Genomic DNA, 15,989 nt, shown 5'->3' on the forward strand with positions numbered 1-15,989 from the left:
ACAGTACCTTATGAAGCATATTTTCTACTGTTCTCATATGGTTAGCAACATATTCTTTGTCTCTAGAAACAAAATGAAGATTACGTATTAGTAAAGCCCAAGCTTTATTCCAATTGCTACCCATTTGAGTATGATTCACTACTATTGAAAAATAAGGTTGGTTTTCATTTACTCCTTCTGAAAGTGTAAAACCTAACCATATTCACTGGTTATATAACCACTTAGCTCTTATCTTCAGTTATATAACCTGCTATAAATTAGAGGGAGGAAAAATCTTACAGATATCTTCAAAATTTAAAAAGAGTGAAAAATAAAAGAAAGAAAAAAGAAATCATGATTACATTATTGATTTAAAATGTGCTGAAAGGTTAGGCTTGTGTCCTTTTTGCTTCTAGTGAAAAAAAACTTTAGAAATCTTAGTAGTGGAGGTATAAATGCCAGTTCTATGCAAAATATTTTCCTTTCTACATAGGCTTTTTGTGCTATAATAATTACATAAAAATCCTCTATAGCCTTGGTTAGACATATGCCAAGTTACTATTTCCTTCTAGAGCCCTGTATTTGAATTTAACTTTTATAGTGAAATTAAAATTTTGGATGAAATAGCTGAAGACAAAAATTCAATGGTGAATTACCAATTAAAAACTATAAATATTTAGTGTTAGAACATGTGCCCATGGTCACAGATGATAGACATGACAAATTCCTAAATTAGCAGCAGTTCTGAAGACACAATATGAATCTAGAGGTTTTATAACCTGTTTTCATTAATATTAGAATATTAAGTGCTCTGAGATGTAATAGAAATTACCTAATTCAAGCTTTTCATTTGACATGAGGAAACTGAGATCAAATAATGACAGCAAAAAGGCTGATTTGGTCAAATATACATTTTTAAATGACAATTATATATACCTAGTATGGTAGTGCCATGTTATGGACCTTTACAATTTTCCAAAAAATGTATAGGTGGGTATTCAAACATGCCAATATTCTGGCATTGTGCAAACTCATTTTTTCATTATTATAATTATGTGAGCCATTTTCCAATCCACCGACAAAGCTGTGGACATCCCCGGATCTCAAACTGCCTGTTCTGTGATTTCATTTACAGACTACATTTATATTTCATATGTTATGCTTAACAAGAGAGTTTGTCTCCAAACATTTTAAAGTTACATACATGTATATGCAAGTAAAAATACATATATATGTATTTGTGTGTGTGCAAGTATAGGAATCCAGAATTCCACCTTTAGAAAACACTGAGTTTATTAAAATTAGATGTTTCTTTAATCCATAAATAGATTTTCTTTAAACCATGCTGTTGTAAAAAGGACTGTCTTAAAGTACTCCATGAAATTTGATGTGAAGAACAAATAAAAATACCCAAGAGAACTGTTCAATTTGAACTTCACAGTGTATGTCAACTTGATTACCTGGTAAAAGGAAAAACATTCTCATCACATTTACATAGTTGCCACTCCAAAAAGTGCATATTTTTTTCCATTTAACATATCTGAGTACATAGCTATAAAATTAAATGAATTTTCCATGATCAATGTGTTTTATTGCACTCAAAAAGATGCTATGACATACATGTTGATTACATACTAATATTTCTTTATGGCAATGTTACTTGTAAGATTAGTATATTATAATATAGGCAGAAGAAAATCTGGGAGGCAGTGGGTCAGAAAGGGATGAGCAATATGTGAGAGCAGAAACTATTCAAAACTTTAAAGTCTTACATCTCGTATTAATGAAAACATGGTTTCAAACATGTAACACTACAACAGAGCCTAAAATACACAAAATTAGAGGTTATATAGAAACTGATTCTTTTCTAAGGTTTCTCAATAAAATATACATTCAGTAGGTTGAGTTAAGAGTTTTCTTTTTGAGGATATATCAGAGAATTTCAAAGAGAGACAGCTGTACTTTTGTTTTCTAACACTGTATTATCCAGGGCTAAAACCCAGAGCATGAAAGTAAGAATTGATCTTTTGTCTGTTTTAAGTGATCTCCCCAAGGTCCAAATGCTCACTTGGCTGCCATGCGGAGGGCACTCTCTGCATCATGGATGTTCTCCTCCAGTCGACGCTTGTCCTGCTCCAGCTGGGTAAGATGTCTATTGAGCTGACGCAGAGATTGATCTTTTCTTCTCAGCTCCATCTTTGCCTCGGAGAGACTCTGCAAGCAGACAGAAAACAGAGTTACTTGTCAGCCCTGATAATTAACTTCAATTTATGCCATAGGCTATTAAACAAAGAAGGATACAGACTGACTGAGAAGTAGACTTGGGTCATTACACATCAAGGTTTCGCAAATTTTCTGTAAAAATTTTACATACTTACTAATTAGAAATGATGGAACTGATAAGATTTTGAAAAATGTTCGGCTGCAAAATACAACTCTTTTATTTTTTAAAATACTGCAAGGCGAATGCATTTTATTCTTACTAAAAATATCTGATTATAAAAACCTCAGGGTGCATTTTCTTTTAACGATAAGAAATGAAGATTTCAATGGGAAAAAAACACATAAAATTTAGAATCTATTTAAAACAAGAACATCACCTGCCCAAAGCATATGAGTGATCGAGAGGAAGGTGAATTAAGATACCTATAAGAGAATGTGAAACCCAAGATTTAAGGGTGCCACTGCTGTCTTTATAAATGCCTCTGTAGGTTAACAGTTAGGTTGCTGTACACATCTCAGTGAACAAAACAAACTGGACTACAAAATAAAATTCACTTAGTTCCCATAAAAAGTCTCATGTCAGAGATAACACAAAAGTGATCAACATGTTTCAATAGAGAGAATTATAAATAATACTTGTATTTAGAATTACATTTTCTAGTCACAGAAGTACAAAACTTGTTGTTGATCTCTGCTATGTGCTTTAATCTGAAATAGTCACTCAGCACAAAAATTTCAAGATATAAATATATGACTTTATCTTGGAACTTTAAGGCTAAAAGTCTTAGGTCAGAAACTCTTAAGTTAAAAGAATATTTTTTCTATACCTATTTTAAATTCTAGGATGTAAAATAACATGGCAACCAGAGGATCTCTTAGCGCTAAAAATCTTCTCATTTCTCTATGAAATTTCTAGAAGATGAGTTTATCAGTTTTTCAATTAAGTTTGTTGAACAGTGAGCTAAATAACTGGTTGCATACACATATTTTTTTGTCTAAGAGTTTAGCCACACATTAACACCCCCAACCATACTTCAAATACCCAGTAAAGAACAACCAAAATACAACAATTTCTCGTTTAACATTCTTCTAATAGTATTATTTTAATGCACTTACAATGGGTTGTATTAAAAACTCAAGCTGCTGGCATGGAGCTAAAACAATTAATTCACTCTAGACATTGGAGAATTGAAAGCAATCACTGGCTAAACTACATATGTTAAAATGCTGAAAAAATTAATTTAGTGTTTTTTTAAAACAGTCAAGGTGCTTTAGACAAGTACAAGTCAAAAAACTAAAAATAAAGCAAACTATGATTACTTTGTAGGTATTATATTTTATTTTAAATCTTTAGTATTAACAGATCTTCAAGAACATCCCACTATGGAAACAGTCACTAATTCAAACCAACTTTAAAAAGACAACGTAGTAGATTTTAAAAGTCATGCTGAACCTACTTATTTTGTGCCGCTGTTAAGATATTTAAAGGCACTGAAGTATCATGAGATTTCTTTCTTTAAAAAAAAATAAATCCCATTTGAGTCCTTTTAAAGCCAATATTTCTGACATTTTTCGGGTAATAAAAAAATGCTATCTTTCAGATGTGAAGATAAAATTAATGATCCACCTCCAGTTACACATAAAGCTTGAGTTCTTTTTCCAATAGAAATAATAGATTTGTGCCAATCTATTCAAATTCTCTTGCTCGGTAATTCTTAAGACCAGAGATGTATATTTGTGAGGGATATTCAAGGTATTGACTCCTGCCTTATCCAGAATGAAGCTCACTAGTCCAATCTGAGAGAATCCATGACCGCGGAATCACCATAAAACCACACGACTTTTCGGCAATTCTATGATACCCTTCCAAAGAAGATATAATTCAGAGAATTAGAATCACTGCTGTATATCTAAATCTTCTAGTTCCCATTGGCTTTCATTTTCACCTCTCAGGAGCAATGGCATAAGCACCACCAAACTTTTCTAAAGCTTGCACTATTTCAGAGGCATAGCTGAACAGCCTATTCTAAGACTGAAATTACAGGTAACAATCAAAGAAATGGTGTAAATTAAGTGATATGGTTAACACTTCCTTAGTGTGAAAATGAAGAGATAATAAAGTTTTTGAAAAAGTAATCACAGTTACATAACTCATAGATACAAAATTCTCATTTTAAAGAGCTGAGGGATATCACAATAGAGTCGATTCATCAGTAGATCTTACGGTTCAAGACATAAAAAGTGATTTGATACTATGTCTTTTCCCTGATATTCACCTTTTTTGTCTTTGGTGACAGAAGTAGAATCCTTAAAAATTCTAATTCTGAGCTTTAAAGAAAGAAAAACATATTTACATGTGTGTCTATGTATGTGTATCATATATATACATATGTACCTATACCATATGTAATATACATTATACATATATATAAAATTTTAAATTCAGCCTTTTGTTTCTCCTGTCCAGATTCATCTAATTAAAACCCATGGTAAACCTTATGGACTCTAATATTTCCAACCAAATGACTGAAACCAGGAGGGTGTGCCTCTAGGCAGCAAGGCAACAATGATAAGCAGCAGGTTAGCCACTAATTTCTCAACCAGGGTAGATTGTGAAAGTGTGATGCTCTGATATCCAAGAAACTGTTCAGGAGAGAATAGGATAAATCAAGTTTAATAACTCTGCTCCTAATTGTTCCCCCAATGCTCAACTCTAATTACTTGGAGAACTCTCCTGACTGTCACCTGATATTAAGTTGTTGGAGGCTGAGCCTGGAACAGCAAGATAATCAATAAACATTTAGTGGGGAGAAGAATGAAGATCCTGTTAAGCAGTGGGAACCTGCAGCACCCAAAGCCCTTCTGCTCATGAGAAAACCTGTGGGACAGCCATAGTGATTGCAAAGCAATAATCCAAAGCACTGTTTTTAGGCCTTGAGGCCTTTAGGCAACAGTACGTTTGAGGAAAAAAGGTTAACACGGTCACCCTAATTACAGCCCACTTTCACATACTTCATATATAAGCGAAGACAAGCCAATTAGGTAGAAAGGAAGATAAGGGAAGTTTTATTTGTATACTAATTAAACCCCTGATGAAATTAAAGGAAAAACATACAGCTCTGTAATTGTGTCTGAGAAAGGTCACTTCAGGTTCAGTTATCAGAACAGCACAGCCTTGAGATATTTCACTTAATCCACAACACAGCCCTCATTTTGTACTCAGGTCTTAATATTTACCAAAAAAAAAAAAAATTCAAAGCCTGATATTGCATTTATCTTTAACTGTGTTGTGAACAATTTTAGCTATTAGAAAGTTAATGCTAAATATGATAACAAGAGTTTAAAAGAAAATATTCTGCCTACGCAAGAACCAATATTATAATATTACTTATCAAACATTTCAAGTTTTCAATTTAAATCCAAAATGTTTTAAAGTAGATTTTTACAAAACCTCAAGCTGACTATTTCAGAAGCTATTCTGCAATATATTTATTGCATTTCTTTTTAGATAATGATATCATTGCTCATAGTCCAGGAAAAAAAGCCAATGTTTTCACTAAACCACTCCTAAAAGAAGACATTTTTTTACATCTGGTTCTTTGCCTAAGATGGTCATGAAAAGCTATTTAGTACTAATGAAAGTTGGCAGGAAAAGTATGGGACCAAGGAAGTAGTTAAGTACAGAGAAAGCTTAGGGACAGAATATAGGGTAGATGTGAATATTAAAATACCCACACATTTTTCAAATGTCTTTTTTCTTGTCTATAGTTGCTCAAGTTTCTATAATAAACATGTGTTACTACTGAATAAGAATACAAATTATTTTAATTCATACATAATTTCATATTTCTATAGCTTTAAACATTTATTAAGGTTAACAATTTTTTCAAATTAATTGTGAATATAAATTGAAATGCTATTACTCTGCACCTATGAAAACATTCTGAACAGTGGAATTTTTTCAATAACAGCTTTATTGAGATATAATTCACATACCACATAATTCACACTTTTAAAGTGTACAATTCAGTGTGTTTCATTTTATTCACAGAGTTGTGCAACCATCACAAATGGAGGTCTTTTTTGAAAAGAAATTCTTTAAAAAAAAAAACTTATCAAAACAATATGGCAACCTAAATGTAGCATGTCATTATTTCGACAAGCTCTAATTTTAAATGACACAGGATATACGAGGTTTATAATTAGTTCAGTAATAGTTTCAAAAGTAAAAAATTTATAATATGAATTCCCTGAATTAGAATATTTGATGAATAAATGCGGTGCTTAGTACAAAAGTCAGAGTTACCCAAGGAACGTACACAACTCCCCAATTATTATTTCCGAATGTTAAGGGAATCATGCAGCAGAGTTCTTTCTCGTAATGGTACAGTACTGCCCTGCTTTAGACCATTAGGCCAGCTAGGAAGACCAAGCCCCAGGAGATGCTGCTTTTATAGATTTTCTTTTGTCTAATGGGAAATATCTATGGATCCACATTCCTACAGACTAAAAGCTAATGGCTTACTCAATTTGGTATAAAAGTTAGTCATACAAAATGAAAGGCAAGACAACAACACAAGTGTTTTAAGAACTAAGTTACAGTTCCTAGGTTAGGAAAAAAACATCCCTAACATTTTTTTTCTAAAAATGTACTACCATCTGACGGTAACTTCTGAATAAACCCTCCTGGACTGTGATAATTTGGTAAAACATCTCAGGGCACCAAAACTAAAGTTAGAAAAGGAAATGGTATAGTCTTCAGCCCTACCATTACAATGTGACAACTAGAAAGTTATATTAATCAAGAACTGAGTGGCTGCTGGGTGGGTCAAGTTTCGCAGGTTGTCACAGAAAGTATGGATTTTAAATGCTATAGGAAAAAATAAATAATAAAAATGGAAAAAGAAGTAGGTTAAATAAATAAATAAATAAAACGACACAACCACCAAATTTACAATTGGGTACACAAGTTCGTGATTAAACTGGAAAATAATATATTTTACAACAAAGCTTGAAAATATGTCGGATAAGCAATTAGAGAATTTGCAATAAATATACAACAGTAAAAGATGCTGATATATTCATAAAATTAATATATGAATAACATTTAGTCTTGGTATTCTAGATTTTAAATGGATAACTGGAATTAAAAGTTCTGTCATTTTAAGTTACCTTCTTAGGGACATTATCTTTTACTATTTTATAGTAATAATCCCATGCAAAACATAGATGACATTAATAAACTGAAGCTAAAGATGAAATAAGTTTACCACTTTGGGGTTAAATACATGACAGCCCTAGTCAGTCCTCACATAGATTCTAATAAGACAATAGAAATGAAAGTTTCCTATAAACTGTAAAGGGCTATATAAATTTAATATGCATAATTAATGCAATACTTACACTTCTACATGTGTAGACTTCTGCATTACACAATCTACTTTAAATCCCCACCTGAGTTTACATATTACTTCTACATTGTCATTTATATATACAAACCTATAAATTTTTATCTATTTAAACACATAAGCTTTATAAATTTTATTAGTATAGTTGATTTGTGCTTGTGTCAATTTCTTATGTACAGCACAGTGACCCAATCATAGTAAACATACCTAAACACAAATTCTTTTTCTCATACTATCTTCCATAATGTTCTACCCCAAGAGATTTGATATTATTCCCTATGCTGTACAATTGGAGTTCATTGTTTACCCATTCTAAATGTAGTAGTCTGTGGGAGTTCCCGTCCTGGCACAGTGGAAACAAATCCAACTAGGAACAGTGAGGTTGCGGATTCGATCCTTGGCTTGCTCAGTGGGTTAAGGATCCCGCATTGCCCGTGAGCTTGGTGCAGACGCGGCTTGGATCTGGCGTTGCTGTGGCTGTGGTGCAGGCCAGCGGCCACAGCTCTGATTAGACACCTAGCCTGGGAACCTCCATATGCCGCAGGTGCAGCCCTAAAAAGACAAAAAATAATAATGATAAAAAAAAAATGCAATAGTTTGCATCTACCAATCCCAAACTCCTTGTCTATTCCACTTCCTCCTCCCCTCCACCCCCGCTCCTGGCAACCACAAATCTTCTTTCCTTGTCCATGATCTGTTTCTGTTTTATGCTATATTTTAGATTCCACATAATAAGTGATATCATAAATTTTAAAAAATAACTTTCTATCACACTTGTAAAGATAAAAGAACAATAACAAAAACATAAAATAAGTCACTTTTATAAGTAGGTTGTATAGTAGATGATTATCATAAAATGGAGCAGACAAGCAATGAAAATTCACCTTTGGAGTTCCCGTCGTGGCACAGTGGAAAAGAATCCGACTAGGAACTGTGGGGTTGCAAGTTCGATCCCTGGCCTCGCTCGGTGGGTTAAGGATCTGGCGTTACCATGAGCTGCGGCGTAGGTCGCAGACATGGCTCAGATCTGGCATTACCTGGCTGTGGTGTAGGCCGGCAGCTGTAGCTCCGATTAGACCCCTAGCCTGGGAACCTCCACATGCTGCGGGTGCAGCCCTAAAAAGCAAAAAAAGAAAAAGAAAAAAGAAAAAGAAAATTCACCTTTAAAATTTCAAAGTATATTGTAAGAATTTGCTGTATGCTTCATGATTATTGGTACCATATCTTTACATGTTCCTTTGAAAATGTCCTCCTAAATCCAATCAATATAAAAGGGAAAAAAGTTAATCCTTCCCACTAAACTAACTGAAAGTGATCAATAGTAAAATACAGCAGGAAGAAAAGGAACCTCATAACAGTGTTCAAAATAAATTTAACGCTATTTGTTCCAAGCCTCACACAGGTACTATGAAACTCTAGCAGACTAAATGTGTTAGATAATATGAGGTAAATAGGTAGAGAAATAGTTAAATGACGTTTTAAATGACAAAAATGGAGGATAATAAAGGGAATCATGAGAGCTCTCTCAACTGGAAAATACACTCAGAAAAGCACAGAATAGATAACTGGTAACTAGATTTATTGTGACAAACGGCATATAAGCAGTAATGTGGCAGTAATGTTTTCTCCAAGTATAAACAAACTGCATTTGCTTGCACTACAGACCTTAGATATAAACTAGCTGCAGGTGACAACCATCCTGATGCTGCTATACTAAAATCCACTCTTATGTGACCTCTAAGTTCTCCCAGTGAATACCTAAGAAATAAAGGAATGGAATACACATAAGACCCTCATAGAGTTGGGTTCCTGACATTTAAATTACAAAACTTATTGTCAGAGGAATTTTTCAATTTCAAGAATTCTTTTTATGATGTAACTGAATAAAAGGGTAGATAATCTTATATAATAACTAAAACACCCTCACATTAGTATTTTCATTGTACTACAGAATTTAAATGACTATTCTGAATTCTTGAATATGCTATATATTAAATAACATTAATCAAAGGAAATCAAATATCAGTTAAGTAAAAATCAATTATTTAAGAGAATATGAAGGTCAAATTTAAATTAGAAAAATAAATAAGTTATTTTATACTTAAATATAGATAAAATCTTTTTTTTCTTAAAATATTGGATGATTTTTTGTATCAAGTATTTCATCACTGTCCGTCTTAATTTTAGACGTATATTTATTGGGGAAAAGTTCTTTTCTAAAATAAATATGGATCTATTTCAAGATTTCTTTTTTTTTTTTTTTTTTTTTTTTTGTCTTTTTGCCATTTCTTGGGCCGCTCCCGCGGCATATGGAGGTTCCCAGGCTAGGGGTAGAATCGGAGCTGTAGCTGCCAGCCTACGCCAGAGCCACAGCAACGTGGGATCCGAGCCGCATCTGCGACCTACACCACAGCTCACAGCAATGCTGGATCATTAACCCACTGAGCAAGGGGCAGGGATCTAACCTGCGAGCTCATGGTTCCCAGTCGGATTCGTTAACCACTGCGCCACGATGGGAACTCCTCAAGATTTCTTTTCTCAGTATACATTCTATCATCCATACACAAGAATTTCATACTCTGGATATCCAAGTTAAGAATATGAAGTATTTGTCCATAAGGTAAGGGGAAAAGTTCTAAACTGCAATCATTTCCTACCTTTCCTGATCTGGTGCATTTCCCCTGTGTATGAAGGCACTAGGCCTGTATGTTCTAAGTGTTCAATAAATGTTTGCTAGTTTAACTTATTTCCCCCAAATCATGGGGGAGAAATAGCTTGAGTGACAACTGAATCATATTATCGTCATCATAAGGATTTTATAGTTACATTAACTCATTCAATTCTTCATAGTTCAGAGAGGTAGACGGCATTATCATTCCTATTTTACATGCAAGGAAATTAAGAATCACAGATGTTCAGTAACATTCCCAATGTCATGTAACTAACTGAGTTTATGCCAAAATATGAGCCCAAGTCTTCTAAATCTAAACCCTTATTCATTTTTTTTCTAATTGAGGGAACATTAGTTTTTAACACTCTGTAAGTTTCATGTATACAACATTTACAAAGACTTTCATATATAGTGTTATCACTACCCAAACTTTCATTTCTATCCATCACCATACATGGACCTCCTTGACTCATTTCATCCTCCCCCCACCTCCCTTCCCCTCTGATAATCTGTATGCTGCTCTTTGTATGTATGTGTATAAAACCTTACTCTTTTCTCTTTTTTTTTTTTGTCTTTTTTATGGCCACACCCATGGCATACATAAAACCATATTCTTTATATGATACCACAATATCAGTAAACATCTCTCCAGACTTTCCATAACACCTGACAACTGGAAAATCCCCATGGAAATGTAAAACCAATATTTCAGGTATTTATCAAGTTCCTGGTAAGGTCAGTAAGGTATTTTAATCTATTTAAATGGCTGCTTTCTGTTTATATTGAAATAAACTCCATGCGTTATATAATGGCACACTTTCATCATCAAAAGTCCAAGTATGGGTGTTCCCATCGTGGCTTAGCGGAAATGAATCTGACTAGCATCCATGACGACACAGGTTCGATCCCTGGCCTCACTCAGTGGGTTAAGATCTGGTGTTGCCTTGAACTATGGTGTAGGTCACAGATGCGGCTCAGATCTAACGTTGCTGTGGCTGTGGCACAGGCCAGCAGCTACAGATTCGACCCCTAGCCTGGGAACCTCCATATGCCACAGGTGTGGCCCTAAAAAGACAGAAAAAAAAAAAGAAATCAAAGTATGAACAATTTAAGATTCCCTGTTTGAAAGTAGGATCACTGTCGTCATTTATTAAATGTACTAAGGAAATAAGAAATAAATGTTTGCATAATGAGGATGAATTTATATAGCATACTATTGCAGTAGAGAGTTTTATATAATTCAAGACCACACTGGCCTGCTGCTTTTTTTTTTTTTTTAATCTTTCAAAAAGCAATGGAGTTCTCTATATCTCTTTCTTTTACAAGTGAGCAATGATAGCACTGAACTTTCCCTGCAGATCTGGAAATGTGGTTGCCTAGTTTGACCTCAACTTTTAAAGCATTTATTATATATCACAACAGAATCAAGATCTATAGTATCAGCACACAAATCTAATTCCTCCCCTTAAAGAGATTTCAACTTCTAGGTAAAAAGTCATCAGTGTGCCTTATTTTAATCCCCCCCAAAAAGCCCTTACAGAACTGCCACCATATATATTACATTATAATGCCACAGTAATTAGTACTGACATTTGTTAATCTGAGATACACGTGTAGTTGCATTTGACTTAAAAGCATTCCACTATACTTACTGTGTAAGGGCTAAGAAGAGAAGTGGGGAAAATGAAGGGAAGTGAAAGAGAGATGGAGATTGGTGATTCAAAAACCATAGTTCTAATGCTGCTCCAACTCATAAAAATTTACCCAGAGCAAGCCTAAATAATAGGTGACAGGAACAAAGCAAACAGCAACCACAATAAAATGTGCATTTCACCTGAGTGCCCTCACTTTCCAAATATCTACAACAGAAGATACTCTAATAAGGAGGTAAAAGTGAGAGTGATCCTCTTGTACAAAAAATGTGCCTTCATCTAATTTGGCCCTTGAATGCCCAACTGAAAAAAATGGTACCATAGTCCAACATGGAGGAAAACCTGGCTGTTTTGCATTTGTCTAGAATATGGCATCTCTAGTAAGCCCCCTCCAAAAAAAAAGACTTTTTAAAGAAATGAAAACAAATAGGAACAGCTTATTGAACTGGGTAACTGAAAGGGGTTAAAAGTGAAATGTTTTAATAATTTTTCCACTAATAACTTCAAATATTTCATTAGATTTCCCTAAGGGATTCTTAAAGGTACTTTTTTAAATTTTATTGGAGAAGAGTTGACATACAATGTTGTATTAGTTTCAGGTGTACAGCAAAGTGAATCAGTCATACATATAAACATATCCATTCTTTTCCCCATATAGGTTATTACGAACTATTGGGTATATTTTTCTGTGTTATTCTGGGTTCTTCTTAATCACCTATTTTATAGAGTACAGTGTATATGTTATTCCAACCCTCCCAATTTCTCCCTTCTCCCAGTGGTTTCACCAGTGGTAACCAAAAGATGAAGATGCTTTTGACTATATAAGATTTGTGCTAAAACCTAATCTTGGAAGTTCCCTTCTTTTTTTTTTTTTTGTCTTTTGTCTTTTGTTGTTGTTGTTGCTATTTCTTGGGCCGCTCCCGCGGCATATGGAGGTTCCCAGGCTAGAGGTGGAATCGGAGCTGTAGCCACCGGCCTACGCCAGAGCCACAGCAACGCGGGATCCGAGCCGCGTCTGCGACCTACACCACAGCTCACAGCAACGCCGGATCGTTAACCCACTGAACAAGGGCAGGGACCGAACCTGCAACCTCATGGTTCCTAGTTGGATTTGTTAACCACTGCGCCACGACGGGAACTCCAGAAGTTCCCTTCTGATGCAGATAGGTTAAGAATCCAGTGTTGCCACAGCTGCGGCACAGGCTGCAACTACAGCATGGGTTTGATCCCTGGCCCAGGAACTTCCATATGCTGTGAATGCAGAAAACACACACACACACAAAAGAAAGAAAAAAGAAAAAAAAAAAAAAAACTAACATCAAGATAGGATGTAACTCTACTGTACTTATTTATTCACTGAACTTACATTTTTTGTATGCCTATCCATGCCAAAGCCATAAATAGTAGTAATAACAACAATAATAGCTAACACTCCCTGAATACTTACTTTATGCCAGACATTAACACAACCGGTCCTCACAACAATTCTATGAGATAAATACTCCTATTATTACCATTTTCCAAATGAGGAAACTGAGGCACAGAGTTCAAGTAACTGGCCTAAGATTACACAGTGCCAGAGTTCAAAATCAGCAGTAAGATAGGTAAATTAGTAAATACAAAGAATATATATTCCTCTTGGAAATGACTTCCTATCTAGGAAGATGTGGTTTAAAATGCTGCTTGTACTAAAGCTAGGTGACCAGTGTTGTGAAGAGCATTCTTAGCAGAATAAAATAACATATTCTGAGAAGTCCTAAAGCAAGTTATGGCTGAAGATAAGGAGTTACTAAGAACAGAAGGAGAAAAGACTAGAAAGGTATATATGGGACAAATATGGTCAGAAAACCAGACTTACCTTGCAATTATCTGCACAATTACTCCACAGAGATGCATCCAGATATTTTGGGGAGAACATTTCAATTAGTGGACTCTCAACCCCTAACCTTCTTTCAAACAGAATTTGCTTTAATGTTCTCTACAAGCTTTTGTATGATTCCCAGCCACACAGCAGCATTCTCTGATCTCTGTCTCAGAGATCACATGTACAAACTATAACTGTTAAATCAGAATGAATACAAGAGATCATTCTGGCTATACTGCAACCACTCGTTTACACCTTCAGTTGGACTCTAACGAAGTTTTAATAAGATTTTACCTTTGAGCATCAAGATTCAGTGATATGCTATATAATCTAAAATATGGCACAAATGAACCTATCTACAAAACAGAAACAGACCCACGGACATAGAGAACAGACCTGTGGTTGCCAAGGGGAAGGGGAAAGGAGTGGATGGACAGGGAGTTTGGGATTAATAGATAAAAACTGTTACATTTATAAGGGATAAACAATGAGCTCCATAGCACAGGAAACTATAGCCAGTCTCTTGGGAGAGACCATGATAGAAGATAATATGAGAATGTGTGTATATATATATATATATATTTCTGATTGGGTCATTTTTCTGTACATGGAAATTGCACAGCATTATAATGCAATTACACTTTCATTTTAAAAAATGGGAAAAAGGATTCAATGATATACTAGATAAAAAAGATTTTAGAAAGAACTGTCTTATAACAAATCATGTACCTTAGCAAAAGAGTATTATCTCAAATTCACTTTTACATTATTCAAGCAAAGACTATATATTAAATATTTACTTTATATAAATACAGCATGCTAGCCATGTATAGCTCTACTAATAACTATATAAAATCATATGACAGAGAGCCATAACCTTTGATTCCCAGAAGAAATATATGATGAAAATAATCCACTATTTTAGGAGCACCAAAAAGTAGATTAATAATTGAACTAGGAATTCTTTAAGGAGAACTACACTATTTGGTCTACACTTTCAAACATTTTTAGATTTTTACAATAACAAATTCATTATTATGTTGGGTTATTTGGAGGGGGGGAAGGCTAGAGCAAAATTACCACTGGCAATAACTATTAACTTTTCTAAATAACTAAAATTTTTGTACTAGCATTCCCATCATATGATTAATGAACCAAAGAAGTTAATTTTTAACATATCTAAATGAATATAAAAATTTTAATCCATCTTTACTCCAATTAATTATAGAAAAGGAGACTGAGGCTGAGTAACATAAGTTGCTAAACAAATATTGAAGGCTCACATCTAAAACAACCAAAATTTCAGCAACCTTAGTAAATTCAAACAAAGCACTGGGAAAAATAATTCAGATGAACCCAACCCTCAGTAAAATTTCTTGAGAAATTGTGCTTAGGAACACTTGTGTCTTTGTTTGGGTAGTAATGGTTGGAAATATATATATATTCCGAGGAAGTAACTTAATATGGCAAAACATTATTTCATAGCTTTGCTTCAAATGGAATTTTCCTATGTGAGGATATGTGTGTGTATACATATACTCAATAAATACTACAATTTTCATTATAAAGAGCTTTCCCTAACACTGGTATGGTTTACATTCCCTGTGTAACCAACCCATTAACCTGAAGAAAACACACTGCTATTCTATTCTTCTAAGTGAAGGAGATCACCATCTAGTGGTGACTCCTTGAAATGCCAAGCATAAGGCTTCTGAAGCCTAGAAAATGCTTTATGAAACATGGTTAACAGAGTCTCAATAGTCCAGAACATTCAAATTTATTTAAATAAAAACAGAATAACATGCTGCATAATTATTTTATACTAATAAGAACTCTATATCAAGAGAGACAAGTGCCAACTAGACACATGGCTCCCTGTTTTCAACCCTCCTAACAAAATAGGGGAAAAGAGTTACAGATGTTAAAATGTAAAGTTATACAAAACTTGGTCAATATGACTAACTAGAAAACAGATTGTCTTTTCTGTATTTTATAAATTTTTTTAAAAAGTTATTGTAGTAGACTGTATTTGTTCCATCTCCCTGAGTAGAAAGTATACTCTATCTCAGTGATATGTGCCTTGACCATGTACCTGATGGCGCCTCTTCTGGAAAGAAAATTATATATTCCCTGTCTTGTCAAAATCAAGAGGACCCAAGTTACTTTCTTTGGCCATTGAAATGTGGGCAGAA

At 34.2% G+C, this 15,989-nt stretch overlaps 1 protein-coding gene across 36 annotated transcripts in view; it reads right to left on the bottom strand.

Moving 5' to 3' along the window:
* Positions 1-15,989, bottom strand: part of CCDC171 (coiled-coil domain containing 171) — a 351,755-nt gene that overhangs the window by 97,455 nt on the left and 238,311 nt on the right. For all 36 annotated transcript variants that reach the window (XR_014821448.1, XR_014821447.1, XM_084985088.1 and 33 more), the window contains 2 exons: positions 2,048-2,193; positions 8-62 (listed from right to left, as the gene is read on the bottom strand). Coding sequence is in view for 34 of the 36 variants with exons in the window: in XM_084985088.1 (XP_084841214.1) it covers positions 8-62; positions 2,048-2,193 (201 nt within the window). In the remaining 2 variants the exon portion in view is untranslated. The remainder of the gene's footprint in view (positions 1-7; positions 63-2,047; positions 2,194-15,989) is intronic.

The sequence above is a fragment of the Sus scrofa genome, chromosome 1 (assembly GCF_054392235.1).
Source record: "Sus scrofa isolate SSC_HxYL_T2T_F1_AM1 chromosome 1, Sscrofa_HxYL_maternal_Yorkshire_Landrace_v2.0, whole genome shotgun sequence".
NCBI classification, from domain to species: domain Eukaryota; kingdom Metazoa; phylum Chordata; class Mammalia; order Artiodactyla; family Suidae; genus Sus; species Sus scrofa.